The sequence below is a fragment of the Lynx canadensis genome, chromosome C1 (genome assembly GCF_007474595.2).
Source record: "Lynx canadensis isolate LIC74 chromosome C1, mLynCan4.pri.v2, whole genome shotgun sequence".
NCBI lineage: Eukaryota > Metazoa > Chordata > Mammalia > Carnivora > Felidae > Lynx > Lynx canadensis.
The window spans coordinates 154,091,196-154,110,614 of NC_044310.1; the positions used below are offsets into that span (position 1 = coordinate 154,091,196).

Consider the following 19,419-nt stretch of genomic DNA (forward strand, 5'->3'; position numbering starts at 1 on the left):
TTTACTAGGAGGTGTCAGAAGTAGTTACTGACAGAACAAAAGAGTCCAGGCACTGGTCATTTATTCATTTATGCAACAAACATCTATTAAACACAAACATTGGTGATAGGTACTAGGGACACAAAAATGGCAAAAGTAGCATCTTTGCTTCAGACGATTAAGTCTGGTTATATACGTCTTCTAGAGACAAAACACTTTCATGTTGCACTTATGAAAAAGTAGTAACCTGACCTTTAAATACACAGATATTTAGCTCAGTAAAAAGACGTTACTTCTATATCAGTACTAAGGAACTGCACTAAATGAAAGAAGTGATAGTTTATGTCACAGGGATCCTCTGAAACATTTCAAACCAAGATCCACTGGAATTTATCTGATGACTTCTTCCAATCACTGTCAAGACCTAATCTTCATTTTGTCATGGAGAAGTCTATTCATTCATTCATTTTTTAAACAATACTTATTGAGTACCTGCGACATACCCAGCACTGATGTAGACTGTGGTACAATCACTCACTCATGTGTGGAGTACCCTGAATATGGATCTTCATTTTTCCCTTGGGCTCATCCCTAGGTCATTCCCCAGTCTGTATTTACAGTGTTATCCTTTTTCCTAAAAGGAATGTATTCCATTTCTTATTGTGGGCTGTCTGTAGTTAGATCAGTTCTGACTAAGCTTCAGTTTTTCTGATTATCTATGTCATGTTTCAACATCTTACAAATGATAAGATCAGTATCTTTAGGTCCCTAATATGTAACAATTTTATGTGAATCAGATGGATTGGAATGAGACAATAATTTGATCATTTCTTAGTCAATTGTATATAAACAGAACTATACTTATCAAAGCCAAAAGACAAAGGATAGGAAATTATATGCAGTGTAAAGAATTAAAATATGTGCAATAAATATTCCCACTTTGCCATGTCATCTTAAACCAAAATATATTCCGATTGTAAGGACAAAGATATCATGATTATCTTGTTTAGTATTGTGACACATTTGGTGAGCAGAAAAAGAATTCAACAAACTTCAAGCATTTTATAATATATAATGCTTGATTTAATGTCTTGGTCAAATTAAAAAGCAATCCTGAAACAGTTCTAAGAAGATAGACTCACATCTAATATTTATGCTTCTATCATTGATATTGTTAAATTACACAAGACAAAAGCATTTTCAATCTCATATATATCACATATAAGTAGTTGTAATTCATGAGCATCGCCATGCCAAGAAAATATTTTGTATAAAGAAAATTATTTTCATAAAATAAAGGAACCATCTTCCTGGGGCAAATCCATATAATCCTTAGCTCAAATATGAGTAGAGTATCTCTAGTACTGACTACAATACCCATTTTATAGTAATTTAACATACTTCAATGTGCATTTTATCATGTGCTTACCTCATCCCCTTTATAAAGTAGCTCTTATCAGCTCAGCCATTTCCTAATGTTATGCACTAATGGTAATAACATTGTAACAGGTCCGAGAATGCTATGGCCCAAACTACTCTGATTCCATGTGGCACTCATACCTGGCCCTGTGTCATTCCTGCAGCATTTTAAGACCAGATTAAAGACTGGGATACCTTCCTTTATGCTGATCCTTTGAACACCCTAACCTGACTAAAGTTTGGTGGATTTCAAGATTTAAAACAACTTCTTCCTATTATATTTTTCTTTTGGTGGTATTTGATGTAGCCTAAAGGAAACCAAAATGACTACCAGAGACTCATTTCTCCCTGTATTAACAGGACAGGTGAGAGTGCCAGAGTAACAAGTAGTTTCCAAATGCACAATGAAACTCAGGGGTGCATTGGCCAAAGAGAATGCAAAATACCAGCTCTTGCTATAAAGCTAACAATGTGCTGCTCTTTTCTGAGTAAAAAAACTATAGACTATATTTAATAACAACTAGTGGTATATGTTTTCATGTCAATGAAAAGTGGATAAATTTAGATTGTTGCTGTTTATGTGCATTTGATCAAATCTTTTCTGTATTTGACATGAAAATACACTTGTGCAGCTTTCGTTGGTTGGGTCACAATTTTAGAATAAAACAAGCTATACCATTTGCAAGCTAATTTACAAAAGCAAGATCACAGATGACCGTGTGACTCTGGTGGCTTACATAAGCTCTCTCCAGGATTTTGTTTCAGTATCTCTACACGTGTGCTTAACCAAAAATTATTTAAGTTGTTAGCACCATATTTTTAAAGAAAAAAAATCTGCTGTGGTGCTACCTCTAATCTTGTGACCCCCACCTCTACTAAAGCGGACTGGCATTATGTTTAAGATATTCTTAAATTACAGATCAAGGAAATGCATACAGAAGACTTGAGGGCACGCCTTTTGAATTTTTATATTATAGATTAAAGAAAATATTTTAAAAGCTTTTCTGTGGAATTGATTTTCAGAAGCTAAATGCAACTAGTTCATCTGAAGGCAGCACAGTTGATATAGGAGCTCCCGCTGAGGGTGAGCAACCTGAGGTAGAACCCGAAGAATCCCTTGAACCTGAAGCCTGTTTCACAGAAGGTAAGTGGAACCATGCATATGAGCTCATTGGACCTCTCTTACCAGTGTCTCTCTCCACCCTCCAATCGTTTATATCTATCTAGTAGCTGTTCACTTACTTGTTTGATTTTTTTCTTTTTCTATATCAAAACAAAGATACGTTTTTGAAAGGTAAGATTTAGTTTATGTAATCAGACACGCTTATATTTGTGCATCCTGTTCAACTAAGAAATGCTCCTAAGTCTATGGGTGTTTTGGTAGCCTTCTAGAATATCTAATCAGGGAGAAAGCCAAATCAAGCATATCTCTCTTTAGCTTTAAAAAAAAAATTAAAGGAAACAAATTTTAAGTCAAAGAAGTAATTTATTGTGCACTGTTTTATCAGTTTACAATGGGTACTAATTGATAAGTATATATTTAAAACTGTCCATGATTAATGGTTACCTGCATCTGTCAAGGTCAATTTCTTATTAGTTCTGAATGTCAGTAGATAACAGATAATGAAGTGCCAAAATATATTGAGTTATATAATATGAGGCACCATGCCACTGGGGCATACCAAGAGGACTTTCTGAAAAAAAGCTAAAATTATGTTATTTGAAGTATGAATCAGTTATTTTCTGAACAGTAATGCTATATATCAAACAGCCCAAAACTTCTTAGCATTTAACCAAAAAACATACTTTTGCTCACAAGTCCAAGGCCAGCTAGATGATTTTGCTGATCTTGGATAGGCTCTCTTCCAAACCTGAGGTCTTAGACGGACTGTTGGGCTGCCTCAGCTCCGCTCCACTCATCTCGTTCTCCACATAGTGGCCAGATATGTTCTAGTGGTGAAGGCACAAGAACAAGAGAGGAAACCTGCCAAGGACTTGTCAAGCCTCCTCTTATGTCAGGTTTGCTCCTGTCCCGTTCACAAAAGCAAAGTTACCTGGCCAGTCCAGAGTGTGAGGGAATGCACCACTAATGATACAAAGAGGCAGAAAAATTAGTACAATAACACAAGATATGAAATTCTTCACCTTTCTTATATAAATTTCTATTGTAGGTACAGAAACGTTTCTGTAACTCACTTTTTAGTTAACAGCTATTTAATAATGCATGCCATGTCTTAGCCTCAAATCAATACTATATTGTAATTGCTTAAGTAAAAATTTGTTTTAAAAATAGTAACTGCCTCAAATTGTTACTAGTAATGCAATTGTGTTACAACTAATTCCAAATGTGTTTCATTTGGGTTATGCGTGTTTACATTAAGAACACTAAAACTAGAACGCCTGCCTGGTTCAGTTGGTTAAGCTTCTGACTCTTGATTTTGGCTCATGGTCATGATCTCACAGTTCATGAGATAGAGCCCTGCATCAGGCTCTGCACTGACAGGGTGGGACCTGCTTGGGCTGCTCTCTCCTCTCTCTTTGGCTCTCTCGCCTCCACCCAGCTCCCACACCCCCATGCATGCATATGCACATTCTCTCTCACACAATAAATAAACGTTAAAAAAAAATAACATTAAAGCTATTTTAATTTAAACTTTAAGCTAATTTTTAGTATATGTAATTACACAGACATTAGAAATCACAATTGATGTTGGATTCTTTCAAGGTGTATTACAGAAGATTATGTTGCATATACCTATTGATTTAGGACTTATATGCATTGGTAAAAATAAATACTTAAATATTAATTGTCAATTTTTAAATAACTTCAGAGGGAGGGCTATTTGTTCAGTATACTTTATGAGGGAAGTCACTTTTTGCTATTTTTCTCCAAAAAGTCTGCATACGTTCCAGTGTTACTTCATTATGAAAAAAAATATGACTTCACGAAACATTCAATTATTGTGAAAATTCACAATAATTCAAGTGGTATTTCACAAACATAATTTCTGTGGCATTAGTTTTTACTCTTTACCAGACAATTAGCTTATTTTTTGAGTTACAATATATGCATATATACTGCAATAATAAGGAAATAATATGTAATTATGGAATAATAACTATGATACTCTCAACATTTGTCATTTGTGAAGCTTAAAAACATTTAAATATGAAATATTATGAAATATGTTCTATATAGAATATAGAGTAACTTCACATTGTAGAAAATGATAAATAATATATAGATGCCCACCAACCAACTTTAACAATTTGAATACTGTTATCATATTTGCTTAAGACTTTTTATTTAAGAATAAAACAGATACAGACTAGACCCATTTTATTCTCCTTCCTTATCCCATTTTCTTCCTTTTTTCTCAGAAATAAGCCAATGTCTCAAATTTGGCATTTATCATTCCCACTAAAATCAGTCTTTTTCTGTTAAACTGGTTTTTTTCATCTCATATTCTCTTTAGAGAAAAAAAAACAACACCTAAATTTAGTTCCATTTACTTTATTACAATGAATATTTTCAGGTCATGTAAATCTTCTTGATCTTTTGAGAAACAGAAATATGAAAAAGATCTTGCCCTCAAAGAAACAACAAATATAATGCTATTTATTTCTTAGTTGAGAGGCTAATAACAATGTGCATCATTAAATTTTCATGAAACAAAGGCTATGATCTGGCTGGCTGGCATTATAAAGTAGCATCTGATAAATATCTATACAGTAAAATATCTGCTCTTTTCAAGATGAGGTTTCCATTTTTCTATTCATTGATCCAGAGCCCTCTTCCTGGTTAAAACCCTATGTCATGACTCATCTGTCTCCCACGCCCCAGCATCCTGCTGTGTGTGTGCTGTCAGATCCCATCACTCCGCCTTATTTCCTGATTCCTGACCACCATCACCACGCTTACCTTGTTTTTACTTTCTTAGTGTTCAGTTGATTGAATTTCAACTTCTTTCTTCTATCCATTCAGTCCCTTGTATAGGTAGAGATCATTCTACACCCATGTTCTTACCATGTCCATCTTCATAACTCCCAAATAAATCCTTCAATGTTTTACTCATAGACAGCATATAAAATCTAAATTCTCTTCCAAATAGAATAGCAAGTTCATTCAGGTCCCTTTTTTAGATTGACTCCTAACTGTCTCCTTTATGCAACTTCTAGGTCTATTATTAAGTTTTATTGATGCCATTGTTTCTCCATTCTTTTACAGCTCCTGTACCAAACCTGATTCTTACCTATCCCTCAAAGTCTAACCCGAAATTCATTTTGTCTACAAAGCTCAATATCAAAAATTAATCTGACCGATCAGTTCTCACAACACTTTATTTAATTCGTGATATTATTTATTTTCTGTGACTATAGAATTTGTGAGCAAAACTCCTGTACTTAAAATGCACACTTTTTGTTAAAGAAAAGCTATGTTTACACATTCTAGTATTGTAATTTGTCCAGTACAATTCCTTGAATGCTGCAGATATTCAATAAATATTTGTTGACAAGCCTTGATAAACTATAACTCAGTATGTTTATATACACAAATTACACAAAGGTGTTTACGGCATTGTTGCTGATAATAGCCAGAATTAAAGCAACATATTCAATAATAGTGGAATAATTTTATGGATTCTGGTTAAGTCTGGTAATCTTATTTAGAGAAGTATTTTGAAAACTTTCACAGTTCTATTTATTTGTAAAAAAAAGCAAAATGTATATATTATGCCATGAAATGAACTACTTAGAATTCAAATGTCCATATATAAATGGAATCACACTCATAAGATGATAAGATGGAAATATCAATTTTCGGTGATTTTATTTTTCCTTCTGTTTTTCTATATGTTTTTATGATGTAATATAACCCATAATAATAATCACATAAACATAAAAAGTATTTTTGAATGAATGATTTAAAAACTATACAGATGACTTCTGTTTGCATGAGTGGAAGCCATCTTTAAAAAATAGTTATGTACAATGTATCAGGTAATAATTTAGAAGAGGTTCCCACCAACACAAAGGTACATAATCCAAGAGTAATTCTCTTTTATTCATTTACTTTGACTTATCGTAGACTGTGTACGGAAGTTCAAATGTTGTCAGATAAGCATAGAAGAAGGCAAAGGAAAACTCTGGTGGAACTTGAGAAAAACTTGCTATAAGATAGTGGAGCACAACTGGTTTGAAACCTTCATTGTCTTCATGATTCTACTCAGCAGTGGAGCACTGGTAGGTGACATATGACCTGTGCCTTTTCCTGTACCTGAAACTCTTCAAAAACCTCTTACAGGTTTTTAAAATCCAGTGCTTGTGAAGTGAGAAACATTGTTCGATATCCCTAGCACAGTGTGAGAGGCTCAGGAAATAGCAATTTTTATTGTTGTGGAATAAGTCTCAGATTGAATCAGGCCAAGTATGGTTTCTTGTAATATTTAAAGAAAGGTACTTCTGACTTTTAGTCATCAGAGGTAGTTCTTATAAAGAGTGATTATGCAGACATGATATGGGATTATCAGGTGAGTATCAAACTGCTTAACATAAACTCCATTTTGCAGGGAACTCACTTGTCTTGTTTGTGCGGATTCACTAGTGCAAATCACAGTGAATGACAAATAGTAGACGAACTTAATTGCTGACTAGTAGCAAAGTGAAAGCATTACAACTTAATTTATATCTGATTTCACTCAATGGAAGGGTCAGTTTGGTCAAGATATTAATTAATATATGAAAATCATGTGGCCTGTTTTCCCATTTGGTGATACAAATGTGGCTGCATTTCTTTATTTTTTCAGTTAGTCACTACCGTGTTTGGTGAGTGGATTTCATTAGGGGGATTATAGTGTTGTAAGTGGAGGCCTCTAACCCTGCCTCTGATTTGACTAAGAATCCGGCATCCTGCCATGTACTTGAGCAAAGAGAGCCAGCCCTGCGTTTTTCATGCCAATAAAGAGGGAACTCTGAAGTCTCACCAGTAACTAGTGTCTTCGCTGTCTTAGCTCTTGGTTCTCAATCATACCCAGTCAAATCTCCCCAAAGTGCACTAACATGCTGACACAATGGCTGGCTTCTGGGGCGCTTCCAGCTTCAGCTGTAAATTGAGCTCAAAAGACTTTAGGTCCTTGTTTTGAGCCCTGGTCACAAGCCCAGATCCCCTTTTCTCCGAAAAGAAAAATATTCTTTTGTCCTTAATCCAGACCACCAAGTTATCCTGATAGTTTTTCCTATAAGGGGATTGAGTTAGATAAGTGGTCTTTTCATTCCAGAACACCCAAAGGCTCCTGAAAATGAGTTCCCCAACCTTTCCCAAGAGCTCTGCAAAATGACACAGGGATGGGAAGAGGGAGCTTCCCAAATACACACCACACATGTGCCCAGACTGAGCAAGAGAAATAGAGTGGAGAAAGTGATAAACCTCTGTCCCTCTTTCTCCAGGTTGGGTGGGGAGGGGGGGCTCCTTGCCTTACATTCGCATTACTGAGAGAATACACTACAGTGCACTGAACAAAGCAGATCTACTCACACTTGATTTTCTCCCTCCTGCTGTGGAGAGATGGACCTGACAGTCACAAAATTTTTAAGCTTTTTGAGATACCCTGATACCCTAATTTAAAAATTATTTTAATTCATTGGCTGACTGAAATATGCAGCCAATAGTCATTGCATACAGGTAACTATAAAGCAAAATGCCACTATGGGAAATGGGAAGAAGCCTTCCAGACTTAAGCACCTGAGTAGAGGCTTGCAGCATGGTTTTCCTATTAAGACATCAATTAGAGACAGTTTATGACAATGAAATTCATTGGAATTTTTTCACTTACAGGCCTTTGAAGATATATATATCGAGCAGCGAAAAACCATTAAGACCATGTTAGAATATGCTGACAAAGTTTTCACTTATATATTCATCCTGGAAATGCTTCTAAAGTGGGTTGCGTATGGTTTTCAAATGTATTTCACCAATGCCTGGTGCTGGCTAGATTTCCTCATTGTTGATGTGAGTATTCTGCACTTTCTTGTTTCATCCCATTGGCATGATATGATAGTTCTAGCAATGGTGCCCGGCACATAGTAGGCACTCAGTAAAAACTTCATGTATATATAAATGAAGATTCCCATTTTCCCAATGAGAATCTACCCCAAAATGTTTTTTTGCTATTTAAATTCAGATACTTTCATAGGTGAAACAGTCAAATGCTGCCTTACTTTACCTACTGATTTAGTTGCAAATTAATATTTAAATCCCATGTTACACAAAATATATTAATGTAGAAGTTTTGCTTTTCTCATTCTTACCTTTGACAGAATTACTGTATTTAAATTCCTCACAGTTATCTTTGACGTTAGTATTTTTGTCATCATCAGAGCGTATTTGAGAGGTGTTTGTCCCAAGATGGATTACTAATTACAAGGAAACTTGAAAGTCAAAAAAGCAGGAGACACTTCTTGATTTGTGGGATGATTGAAATAGATTGGCTGTGGGCCAATTATTTCAGAGTTTTATTAAACTGCCCTGGTGTTGAAAATAAAGGTGGAGTACCAGACTATAAAAGTCTTTAAAAAAATTGAATAGGAAGTTGCTCTCTGGTTTCCGAGGGAGGATAGATCTCACTTTTTATTCACAAAAGAACAAAAGAAATAAAAATCATTTTCCTTTAGTTCCAGAGACTTACTTCTTAAATGCCTTTTAAATCAGTAGTCTATGCATAATGGGTAAAAAGAAGTTTAAAGGCCTTTTCTCTAGAAAAGACTAGGCAAGTCAGTGGGGACAGGGGACAGGCACATGGGGGAGGTGACAGGATGATGTTCACAGCCAGCAAAGGAGGAGAACTCTGGAATTTGCAGGAAAGCACAATGTGCTAAATAGTGCATTTTGTAGATAATATTCTGTTGATTGTAATTCCTTGGAATTAAAATTTTTTTTTAACGTTTATTCATTTTTGAGAGACAGAGAGAGACAGAGCATGAGTGGGAAAGGGGCAGAGAGAGGGAGACACAGAATCCGAAGCAGGCTCCAGGCTCCGAGCTGTCAGCACAGAGCCCAATGTGGGGCTCGAACTCACAAACTGTGAGATCATGACCTGAGCCAAAGTCGGTCGCTCAACTGACTGAGCCACCCAGGCACCCCTGTAATTCCTTGGAATTTAAAGACATATTTTTAACTTGAAATATTTTGATATATAAAACTTGCATATCATGCCAGTAAAAACAACAAAAAAAGGACCCTTTCATGAAGAAAGTTATTTTTTATAGTTTCAAATGAAAGAAAAATCAACTTTTAATCCAATATAAACTTTCTAATCACCAAACAGAAGAAAAAATTATGAAACAAAGAGAGTTCTTTGAATTTAAGGTGGAAAATATCCTTGTTATATATTTTTTCCTAATCTGCCTAAAGCAAATCCACTATTAAATGTAATATATAAAGTCTTCATGCAGAATTACATCAAAAGTTTTCTGGCAATATAGGAAGACAATAAAAAAATACTTAAAACCACATTTGATTGGACAGCACACAATGAAAAAATATACCAAGACTATAACCTTTGATTTGTATAATGGGATTATGGATGATACTTTTCCTTTTTTTTTTCTGTATGTGGTTATGATACATTGGTAAATTTATCATAAAAATATCTGCCATTTAATGTGTCTGTGTAATATTAAAGGCATTAAATCAATATGACCTGAATATAAAGAAATTCTTAGGAGAAATCCAGTTGTCCTGCAGCTGATGCTCATATTACTGAGCATATCCTGATATTTACCTTCTTAAATTTAAGAGGACTTCTTGGGGCATCTGGGTGGCTCAGTCAGTTAAACATCTGACTTCGACTCAGGTCATGATGTCACAGTTCCTGAGTTCGAGCCCGCATCGGGCTCTGTGCTGACAACTCAGAGCCTGGAGCTTGGTTCGGATTCTGTGCCTCCCTCTCTCTCTGCCCCTCTGCTGCCTGCCCTCTCTCTCTCTCTCTCAAAAATAAATAAACATTAAAAAAAAACCTTCTTAAGACAATATGTGAAACTCATCAATACCTTGCTTTATATCAAATATATTATTGATCTTCTGTTTTGTTATGAAAGTTACAAATATGAATGTCCTTTTTCTAGCTTCTGGCTTAAAGTTGACTAATGAGGACAGATATATATACAATGAGAAGATGATGTTGGTATTAGAAGTGCTGTTCACTTCACTAAGGAAGGGGGAAAGGCTTTGTGAGGTCAGCACAGTGTAAGCTGGAGTTTGAGGAATGAGAGGGTCAGCAGGTACAGATAAGGGGAGGGACGCCAAAGCGTTAAAATAGTGATGCATACCAAGCAGGGCCTGTTCAAGAAACACATACCACTAGAGGGTAAGAACAGTGCCACAGGGTGAGGACAAATGTATTGTAGTTGGATGATGACGTAAGAAAGGTAAGTTTGAGAAGTGTTTAAAGTATCTGAGATGCCATCCAAAGAGATACGGAAGCCCATAAAGCATTATCTATGGAAAGTAACACAAAAAGCTTGCTCTACTAGAGAGAGAAGTGTGGTGGGGTAGTGCATGATTGAATAGAAAGGGGATAATTTAGTGGCCAAAAGACCAATTAGGAGATTGCTCCAGAAAGATGAGAAAGCCTGAATGTATCTCCTTCTCACATTTCACTACACAAGTCACATAAAATTGGGTAATTTACCATTTCTTTTAATTAGCCAATTAATATTGTCCCTGTTCAGAATTTTTTTCTTATGCCCTACTTTTACCTTTCATTCTTTAATTTATGCTTTTTTCTTTTGGATTCTGTCTTCAGGGAAGATTAAGTAGTCCAGGGCCTCATATTTTATATGCAGAAAATCTTCACAACGAATGACAATTCAGTAACTTTAGTTTTCAATTATCTGTGAAGAGAGGGCTCACAAAGGCTAAAAGTTTAGATTTTAGGAAAAATATGTAAACCACTTAAGATAAATTTTTGTAGCTCAATTTTTGCCAAATTTAGAGGTTTTGTTATTTCACATTTCATGTGCCAAATTACTTTGAATAAGTTTTGTTGGAAAAATTTTCTGTGTATTTCATTTATTTTTCAAAAAAATATTTTTTTTCAAATACCATTTACACTATGCTCTTAAAAGTTATATTACACATCTATTTTTATTTATTGCTTTTGAAATTCAAGTGCCATTTAGAAAAAATACTTTTTCTTAGATTACATAGTTTTAATGAGTTTTCTGTGTACTTTCAAAGGAAATCAGACATTTCTGTGCCACCTATAAGAGTTGTTCTTTTCCTTTTTAGTTGAGATTTTAGAACTTCTATCAACTACATTAATTGTCTGTATAAACGACCCAAAAAATATTGTTCTGGCAATTTCTAATTAGTCATACTAAAATCTCAATTTTTTAAGAGGGTTATTTTTATTTTTATTTTTTAAAGTTTATTTATTTATTTTGAGAGAGGGAGCAGGAGGGGCAGAGAGAGAGGGAGAGAGAATCCTGTCAGTGCAGAGCCCAAGATGGGGCTTGAACCCACAAACCACGAGATCATGACCTGAGCTGAGATCAAAAGTCGGATGCTTAACCAAAGGAGCCATGCAGGCACCCCCTGAAATCTCAATTTTTCTTTTTTTAGTTAATTATTTTAATTTGACGTAATTAATGGTTTTATGCCCTCGTAATGAAGTTGACACAAAGACAAAGCCACTATTTAGAGGCCTAAATCTTTCTGAGTGTGTTTGTGCTCAGATTCACCAGTGGTTTACGTACTTCACCTGTGTACTTGCACTGTTTTAACCTTCTTCCTTGCGGGTGTGCTAAATAGAATTTTACAGATCTGTAGATGAAGATTGCACTTCTGTGGTATTCTGTTTCTTGTTTTACATTTAATTAAAAAAAACTGTTCTTGTCAAGAATCTTGAAAAGAGAACATGTATAGCTTCTTCTTTCTCGTAAGTTTATGGCAGTGGTTCTCAAAGTATGGCTGACAGACCAGTATCTTTAGCCTTACCTGGGAACTTGAAGAAATGCACATTCTCAGGCCCTACCCCAAATCTGCTGAATCAGACTCTGCCTGCCAGCAATCCGTGTTTTCAGCAAGCCCTCCAGGTGATTTTGATACTCACTAGAGGTTGAGAACTACTGGTTTGTTGCACAGAGCAAGATTGAACTGGGTAAGCATTTTTGTCTATAAATAAGAAAACTGTGTTGCTTTCTCTGTATAGGTCTCATTGGTTAGCCTGACTGCAAATGCCTTGGGTTACTCAGAACTTGGTGCCATCAAATCCCTCAGAACACTAAGAGCTCTGAGGCCATTGAGAGCCTTATCCCGGTTTGAAGGAATGAGGGTAAGAGCCACTGCTTTAGAAATTGCTGGAATTATAACTGAGAACAGACTGACATTTTCTACCTCAGAAATGACAAATCCATGGAGACTTTATGTCTTATACATCCATACTGATGTAACCAGTTGATCAATAAAACTTGTCAGATGTCCATAAACTTGACACTGTTGGAGACACTCACATAATAGAATGCCTAAGTGATTCCTTCTAATTAGAAACAATTAGACCGGTTCTAAGTAGATTTTTCACTCTGTGGGAAATCTCAATCATGTTGCATAGACTTCAAATGTGAGACAAGATTAGTTATGTTCATTCCATTTGTAAATGTGCAGGAAATTCCACTGACTGTAATTTAAAACCACCAAAGAATTCCTCATTTCTTCATTGCTCCTATGATGTGTTGTGAGTCTTTTAAAATCTGAATCTGGCCCTTTAGCTTTCAAACACAGGCTGAGGTGGCTGAAAAGTAGGCCAGCTGTGGAAATCTAACAGTCATTTAGAAAGGTGGTATACAGGGACAAGGAAGAATTTGTGTTGCCATTTGTCATCCCCCGGGGCACGTAACCTGAGAACACACACCCTCAGCACGGAGGAAACGATGACGCCCTGTCTCTGTGGATTTAGCTATTCCAAAAGAAACTCTTAGAAAATGACGCTTTTCTGATATTTGGAAATAGTTACTTGGGACTTCCTCTGAATGTTTCAGACATAACCAGAAATGAATGATGTGTGTAAGTGTGCGTGCTTGTGTGTTGGTGTGCGCATGGTTGCATAGAAAGGAATGGTTAGCTGTTAAATTATTTTCACTTTATCAATTTAAAATCAGTAGTAGTTTTAATTTAAGAAGGAGAATCAAACTGTCAGTACTAAAATAATTTTTCATATTTTCTATATCAAATTTGCATAGATAGTCCTTCCATACATCTGTCTTGGAAAACACGTGTGTTATTTCTTTGCTATCCAGTTTTGTGAGTGTGTGTGTGTGTGTATGTGTGCGCACGCCTGCGTGTGTGTGTTTTAAATCTTTTAACCAGTATCATCTCCTCACATTTGCGGAGCATTCCTTGTAGTGAACTTAAAAATGAACTATCAAGTCCACAAGTCCCTCTGACTTATTAGAGAGTTGAAATTCTAGTAGTAACTTAGTACTGTATTAAGTTCTTTTAAAGCTACTTTCATTTAAAAACACATTAAAATATTGTCCTTTACTGACTAGGCTCCAGGTGTCAATTTGCAGATGAATTGTGCCTTTTGCCAAGTACTCATTTGGTATTGTTGCTGTAAGATACCGTTACTCATATATTTATATGTATGTACGTATGTACTTTTCATACCATATAGCATTTGAGGAAGGTTAATGCATGTATTTCTCATATTTTACATGTCTGTTCATCGATAAAGTTTATTTCTGGTGTAGGTTAGGTGCACTTGCACAGAAAAAGATATTTTGCTGAACACTTCCTTGAGGGATAATTTTAAAAAGTGATGAAAAACGTTTCCTGGAAGTCCTAGTTAATTGAGAAAGCTGCAAGGAACAAAACCATTCAGTGATCTCCCCATCACATGATCAATTTCCATGTTTCGATCTCTGCTCCAAAGTTTGCATGTGTATGGAGAACCTAGACTACACTGCTTGGGACAGTCCTGGCTTATACTTGCGTTCCCAGAATAATTATTATTAGTGTTCCCTTTTGCCCTGGAAAATGACCCTCGTGTGTTGTTCTCTTTTACTTTCAAATTGTGGATAATAAATTTTATGGTTTGCAAATTTTTAGAAATTGTGATATCCACATGGTGACCCTGCTTTTACAGCCACGTCACTATTTGCACCCCTAATTATTCTCCCCACTTAGAATTAGTTCCATTCTTTGATGAAAATGTGCCATGTGTATGTTCTTACCTCTTGAGAAAGCATTTCTACAATATAAAATTTATTTTATACTATTCTGAACTATAATGGTAAAGTTTTTTTTTTTGTTTTTTTTTACTGGAGCTGCCAGATACTGCAGACAGTTTCTGCCCAATATTTAACTTTAAGAACAGATATCTTTTCTTTCATTTGAATGCTGTTCTTTGAATAGTGTTTAAAATGGCTGTTGACTTTTCACTTGTTTTCCCTTCTCGTTTCTGTGCCAGGTTGTTGTCAATGCTCTTTTAGGAGCCATTCCATCCATAATGAATGTACTTCTGGTTTGTCTGATCTTTTGGCTCATATTCAGTATCATGGGAGTGAATCTCTTTGCTGGCAAGTTTTATCATTGTATTAACTACACCACTGGAGAAATGTTTGATGTAAGTGTGGTCAACAACTACAGCGAATGTAAAGCCCTCATAGAGAGCAATCAAACTGCCAGGTGGAAAAATGTGAAAGTAAACTTTGATAATGTAGGACTTGGATATCTTTCTCTGCTTCAAGTAGTAAGTAACCACTTTATTATTCTCTGTGATGTCTTATTTACATGAGTTTGAAACCTCCCCCCTCAATATTTCCAAAAACGTATTTCTCAAGCCCGTCTGCCTAGATTCTTTCTAATCATTGCTGAACTAACTTTTCTGCACCATGTTGGAAACTGGAAAGCTCTACAAAGTTTACAGTCTTTCAGACTATGCATTAGGTACCCTAGAACCAGTCCCTTGTTACTGACATTGTTATGTAGGTTCCCACTGTTTTACCCCACCCCGACTCTGAGCAAAGTAGAGGCAGTGGCCCTAGGGTGGGGTTGGAAAAGCATATGTGGGTAAGAGGAGGAGTGGTAGATCTCTGTACTCCTTGGCCACCAGACAGTACCAAACCCTCATCAAGTCTTCACCCACTTAACCTTCACCACCACCACAACCAAGCTTCCCCACCTTAACATCTGTCACACCAATTCCCACCTTTCCTGCCTGCTGCTTGAACTCCTTCAGATAGGGAGATTGCTCTCCTGCAAATAAAAATCTTCCTATCAAGTTCATTATATCTGTTATAAATTCATAGACAATCTATCCCGCTTCTCAACTGACCACTCCCTGAGCTGATCCACCTGCATGATACCCGACACTGTATGAATATTAGGGGGAAGAACAGATTCCGTGGCTCTAAGGAACTGAAAAAAAATGTATAAGACTTTTGTTTTCAGGTTTGCTATGTCTGCAAAAAAACCATAAATATTTAAAAGAGTGCATTGCAGCTGAATATATTTGCTTTCCGACTAGGAAATTACTTTGTTTTATGGAATAATTGTCTTAAAATAGTATAATCCACAATATGTAGATTTTCGAGAATAAAGCATCATGATTCGTGATCGGTGAGAATACCATTTAGAAGAGAATAAGTAGAATGGAAAGCATTACAATCAAGCAATGCAGCATATTTTTCATCTTGTCTGATGCTAGTATCATATACACCAAATTATTTTATCAAATTTTATGTTGTATTCTCATAGGCATATCAGAGTCAAAGGTTGTTGATAATTGCTTTTATGATAGCACATTGTTATAATCTGTCATGGCTTAATTATAGGTTTATAGAAGAACATAAATTTGAAGTATTTTCTATGATATTACAAACTTTGACCAGAGTTTAAATACTAACCCCAAACTATTTTGTATACCTGTTTTTGAATGAATCTTGGTCAATCCGATACTTAACTTTCTTTTCTAAAATTATAATTTGTGGGGGAGAAAAACTAAGTGGTCTGACTTTTTTACAGGCCACATTTAAGGGATGGATGGATATCATGTATGCAGCTGTTGATTCACGAAACGTAAGTCTATTTAAAGGAAAAATTGTTTAATTTGATCCAGTGAATATTTCCACAGTGTTGTAATTTACTGGTAAATAAAACAATGAGTCAATTTATAGAAAACATCTATTTTACAAAAATAAAATATTCAACCTTGCATTATTTCTTCCAAAATTTGATTTGAATGTTTTTCCCTACTCGCTATAAATCTTTTAACACGTCTTTTCTATATCTAGCATGACACCCAGCACTTAAAAACTTGTTGATTTTGCAAACTGAGACAATTTATTTTTGGCTCCGATAGTTCTGGCCATTTGTGCATTAGAAGCTCTTAACAAAGAACGCACTTCCTTTGTCTGTCACAGATTTCCTCCATCTTTTTATCTTCCTTGTAATAGAAGAATCTAATGGTGGAAAAACAAAACAAACAAAACTTTAGTGTTTCTCTCTGGGATGTGAGATTTTTGTGGTAGAAGGCAGGGGCCTTCACAATCTACTTTACACACCTCAACACTTTTGAAATTTTGTGTAGTTTTCATTAATTTTGTACTGTTTAACAAGGAGAAAGGAAATCACATTTTGGAAAAAAGAGATTGCCTTCTGGTATATTGCCGGAGCATAGCAATTAAACTCAAAATGTTACTTCCCTAGCACCAATAACCAGGTGGTAACTGAGAAAGAACTCCCGTGGGTTTTTTTTTCACCTTATTAAAAAAAGAGAGAGAGAGAGAGCACAAGAACTAAAAGCACAGAATTGTATCTCTGTTTCAAGAATCCCAGTTATGTGCTCTTTTGAATAATAATAATAATAATAATAATAATAATAGTTAATTATGTATTACTACTCCCTCAGCTAAGGGCTTTCTTATACTATCACATTGAATCTTAAGTAACAATGTTATTGTGTGGTTGACATTAACTTCATTTCACTACTGAAGCAAAGAGGCTCAATGCATTAAGCGGTTGTATATGTTTTTGAACTCTGACCACAAGCATGAGCTCATAACCACTTTCTTCTACAGTAGTTTCCTACTTGTTTTGATTAATTCATTTAAGGTTCTCTCCACCTTCCTTATCAACAGGTTGATATGCAACTTACTTTCAGTTTCTTCCTTAGTAACTTAGAAGACAGTGTCTGCTACATAACTCCTCAGCATTTAAGCATTTTACAAATGATGAAATACAAGTGGACATCAAAATTAAGAAAAGTTGCTTGCTCTTACTCTCAGTAGTCATCAGAGAAATGCAACTTTAACCCAAAATGTGACATTATTGCCTAATTGGCAATATTAAAAATTATGACAGTACCAAGTATTGTCAAGAATAAAGAACAATAAGAACTTTTAATGCTACCGGGAAAACATATATAAATATTTATTTTAAAAAGTTGAGCATTATCACATTATTTAATAAAATTCAAGGTATTCTTTAACCTTGCAGTTTCATTTTTAGCAATATATCCTACACTTTTGTGCATGCATAGCAGAATCTATGTACAAAAATGAACATAACTTTTTGGACTAGCAAAAACTGGTAACAACTCAAAAGTAGTAGAAATGGACAAATAATTAAGTGGTGAAATGATATACAAATACAGCATATGCAACACCATGGATGAATCTTAAAAATATAACAAAGTTGGGGTGCCTGACTGGCCCCGTCGGTAGAGTATGTAACTCTTGACCTCAGGTCATGAGTTCAAGCCCTATGTTGGATGTAGAGATAACTTAAAAATAAATTTTTTAAAAATATATATGTAAAACAGAGTTATGCAAATGTGCCCACTAGACAAAATGTAGACAAAACTAATCTTACTGTTCAAAAATGCTCACTTAGATGTTAACTCTAAGAAAAAGCATGGAAATAATTACCATAAAAGTCAGGATAATGATTGCCTTTAGTAGGGATTATAGAGTTTATATTTGGGAAGGATACACCAAGGGTTTCTGAATTCTTGACGATGTCCTGCACTGTGACATTCACTTTGTAACAATTTATTACTACATTTTACCTTTATGTGCTGTGCACTTTTCTGTATATATAATACTTAATTTAAAAACATTTAAATGTATCATTTTCTATCACTGTTTGCTATCTACACACATAAATGAAATAAAAGTCTCATCAAAGAATATGTACTTTTACAATACTTCTAATATTTTCCATTTTACTCTATTTTATTAGAAAAATATATCAAGTGGGCCGTTACCCTCTACATTGCTTTCATGACACAATGATACATTACCTGTATCCATTACCACCTGGGACTGGTTAACAGAGTTGGTTAGACCAATATCCTGTGTGACCTGAGCTATAGATTATAGTCAATGCTCAAGCCAACTGTCACTCTCTTTTTTTTGACCAAAAGTGTGCTGGACAAGAGAGGGTATCATTGTTACAGAAACTGTGCCTAAAGCCTACTGAGTAGGATGAATTTATACACTAATTTTCTTTTTTTTTTTTTCAACATTTATTTATTTTGGGGGGGGGACAGAGAGAGACAGAGCATGAACGGGGGAGGGGCAGAGAGAGAGGGAGACACAGAATCGGAAACATATACACTAATTTTCAAGAAGGAATGATCCAACAGATGAACCCATATCCACACATACAATAATAACTCTAGCCTATGAAGAGAAATGTGTAATAGAAATCAAACCTTTGCACTCAGTTATTACTACTGGCCAGGCACTGGTTTTTTTTAAGCCCTTTTCATATATTAATATATTTAACATTTTCAACTACCCTGTGAGGTTAAGATTCTATTATTTCCATTTTACAGATGAAAAAACTGAATTAGAGAGAATAAATCTTAAAGGTTTTAACACAAAATAGTATGACTCAAACATCTCTTTTGCAGGAAGAGGAAATCGTCACTCTGCATGCCCTACTGGGGGACTTTGGGGAAAGTGCATTCATAATCTAGAAACTTACTGGGTGAAATTAATTTTAATTACCTACACTTT

At 35.2% G+C, this 19,419-nt stretch overlaps 1 protein-coding gene across 2 annotated transcripts in view; it reads left to right on the plus strand.

The window, feature by feature from the left end:
• The window catches only part of LOC115521604 (sodium channel protein type 2 subunit alpha), a 139,642-nt gene that overhangs the window by 112,191 nt on the left and 8,032 nt on the right, over positions 1-19,419 (plus strand). For both annotated transcript variants that reach the window (XM_030326916.2, XM_032594424.1), the window contains 6 exons: positions 2,422-2,542; positions 6,488-6,642; positions 8,234-8,407; positions 12,609-12,731; positions 14,865-15,146; positions 16,421-16,474. In XM_030326916.2, the coding sequence (XP_030182776.1) occupies positions 2,422-2,542; positions 6,488-6,642; positions 8,234-8,407; positions 12,609-12,731; positions 14,865-15,146; positions 16,421-16,474 (909 nt within the window). The remainder of the gene's footprint in view (positions 1-2,421; positions 2,543-6,487; positions 6,643-8,233; positions 8,408-12,608; positions 12,732-14,864; positions 15,147-16,420; positions 16,475-19,419) is intronic.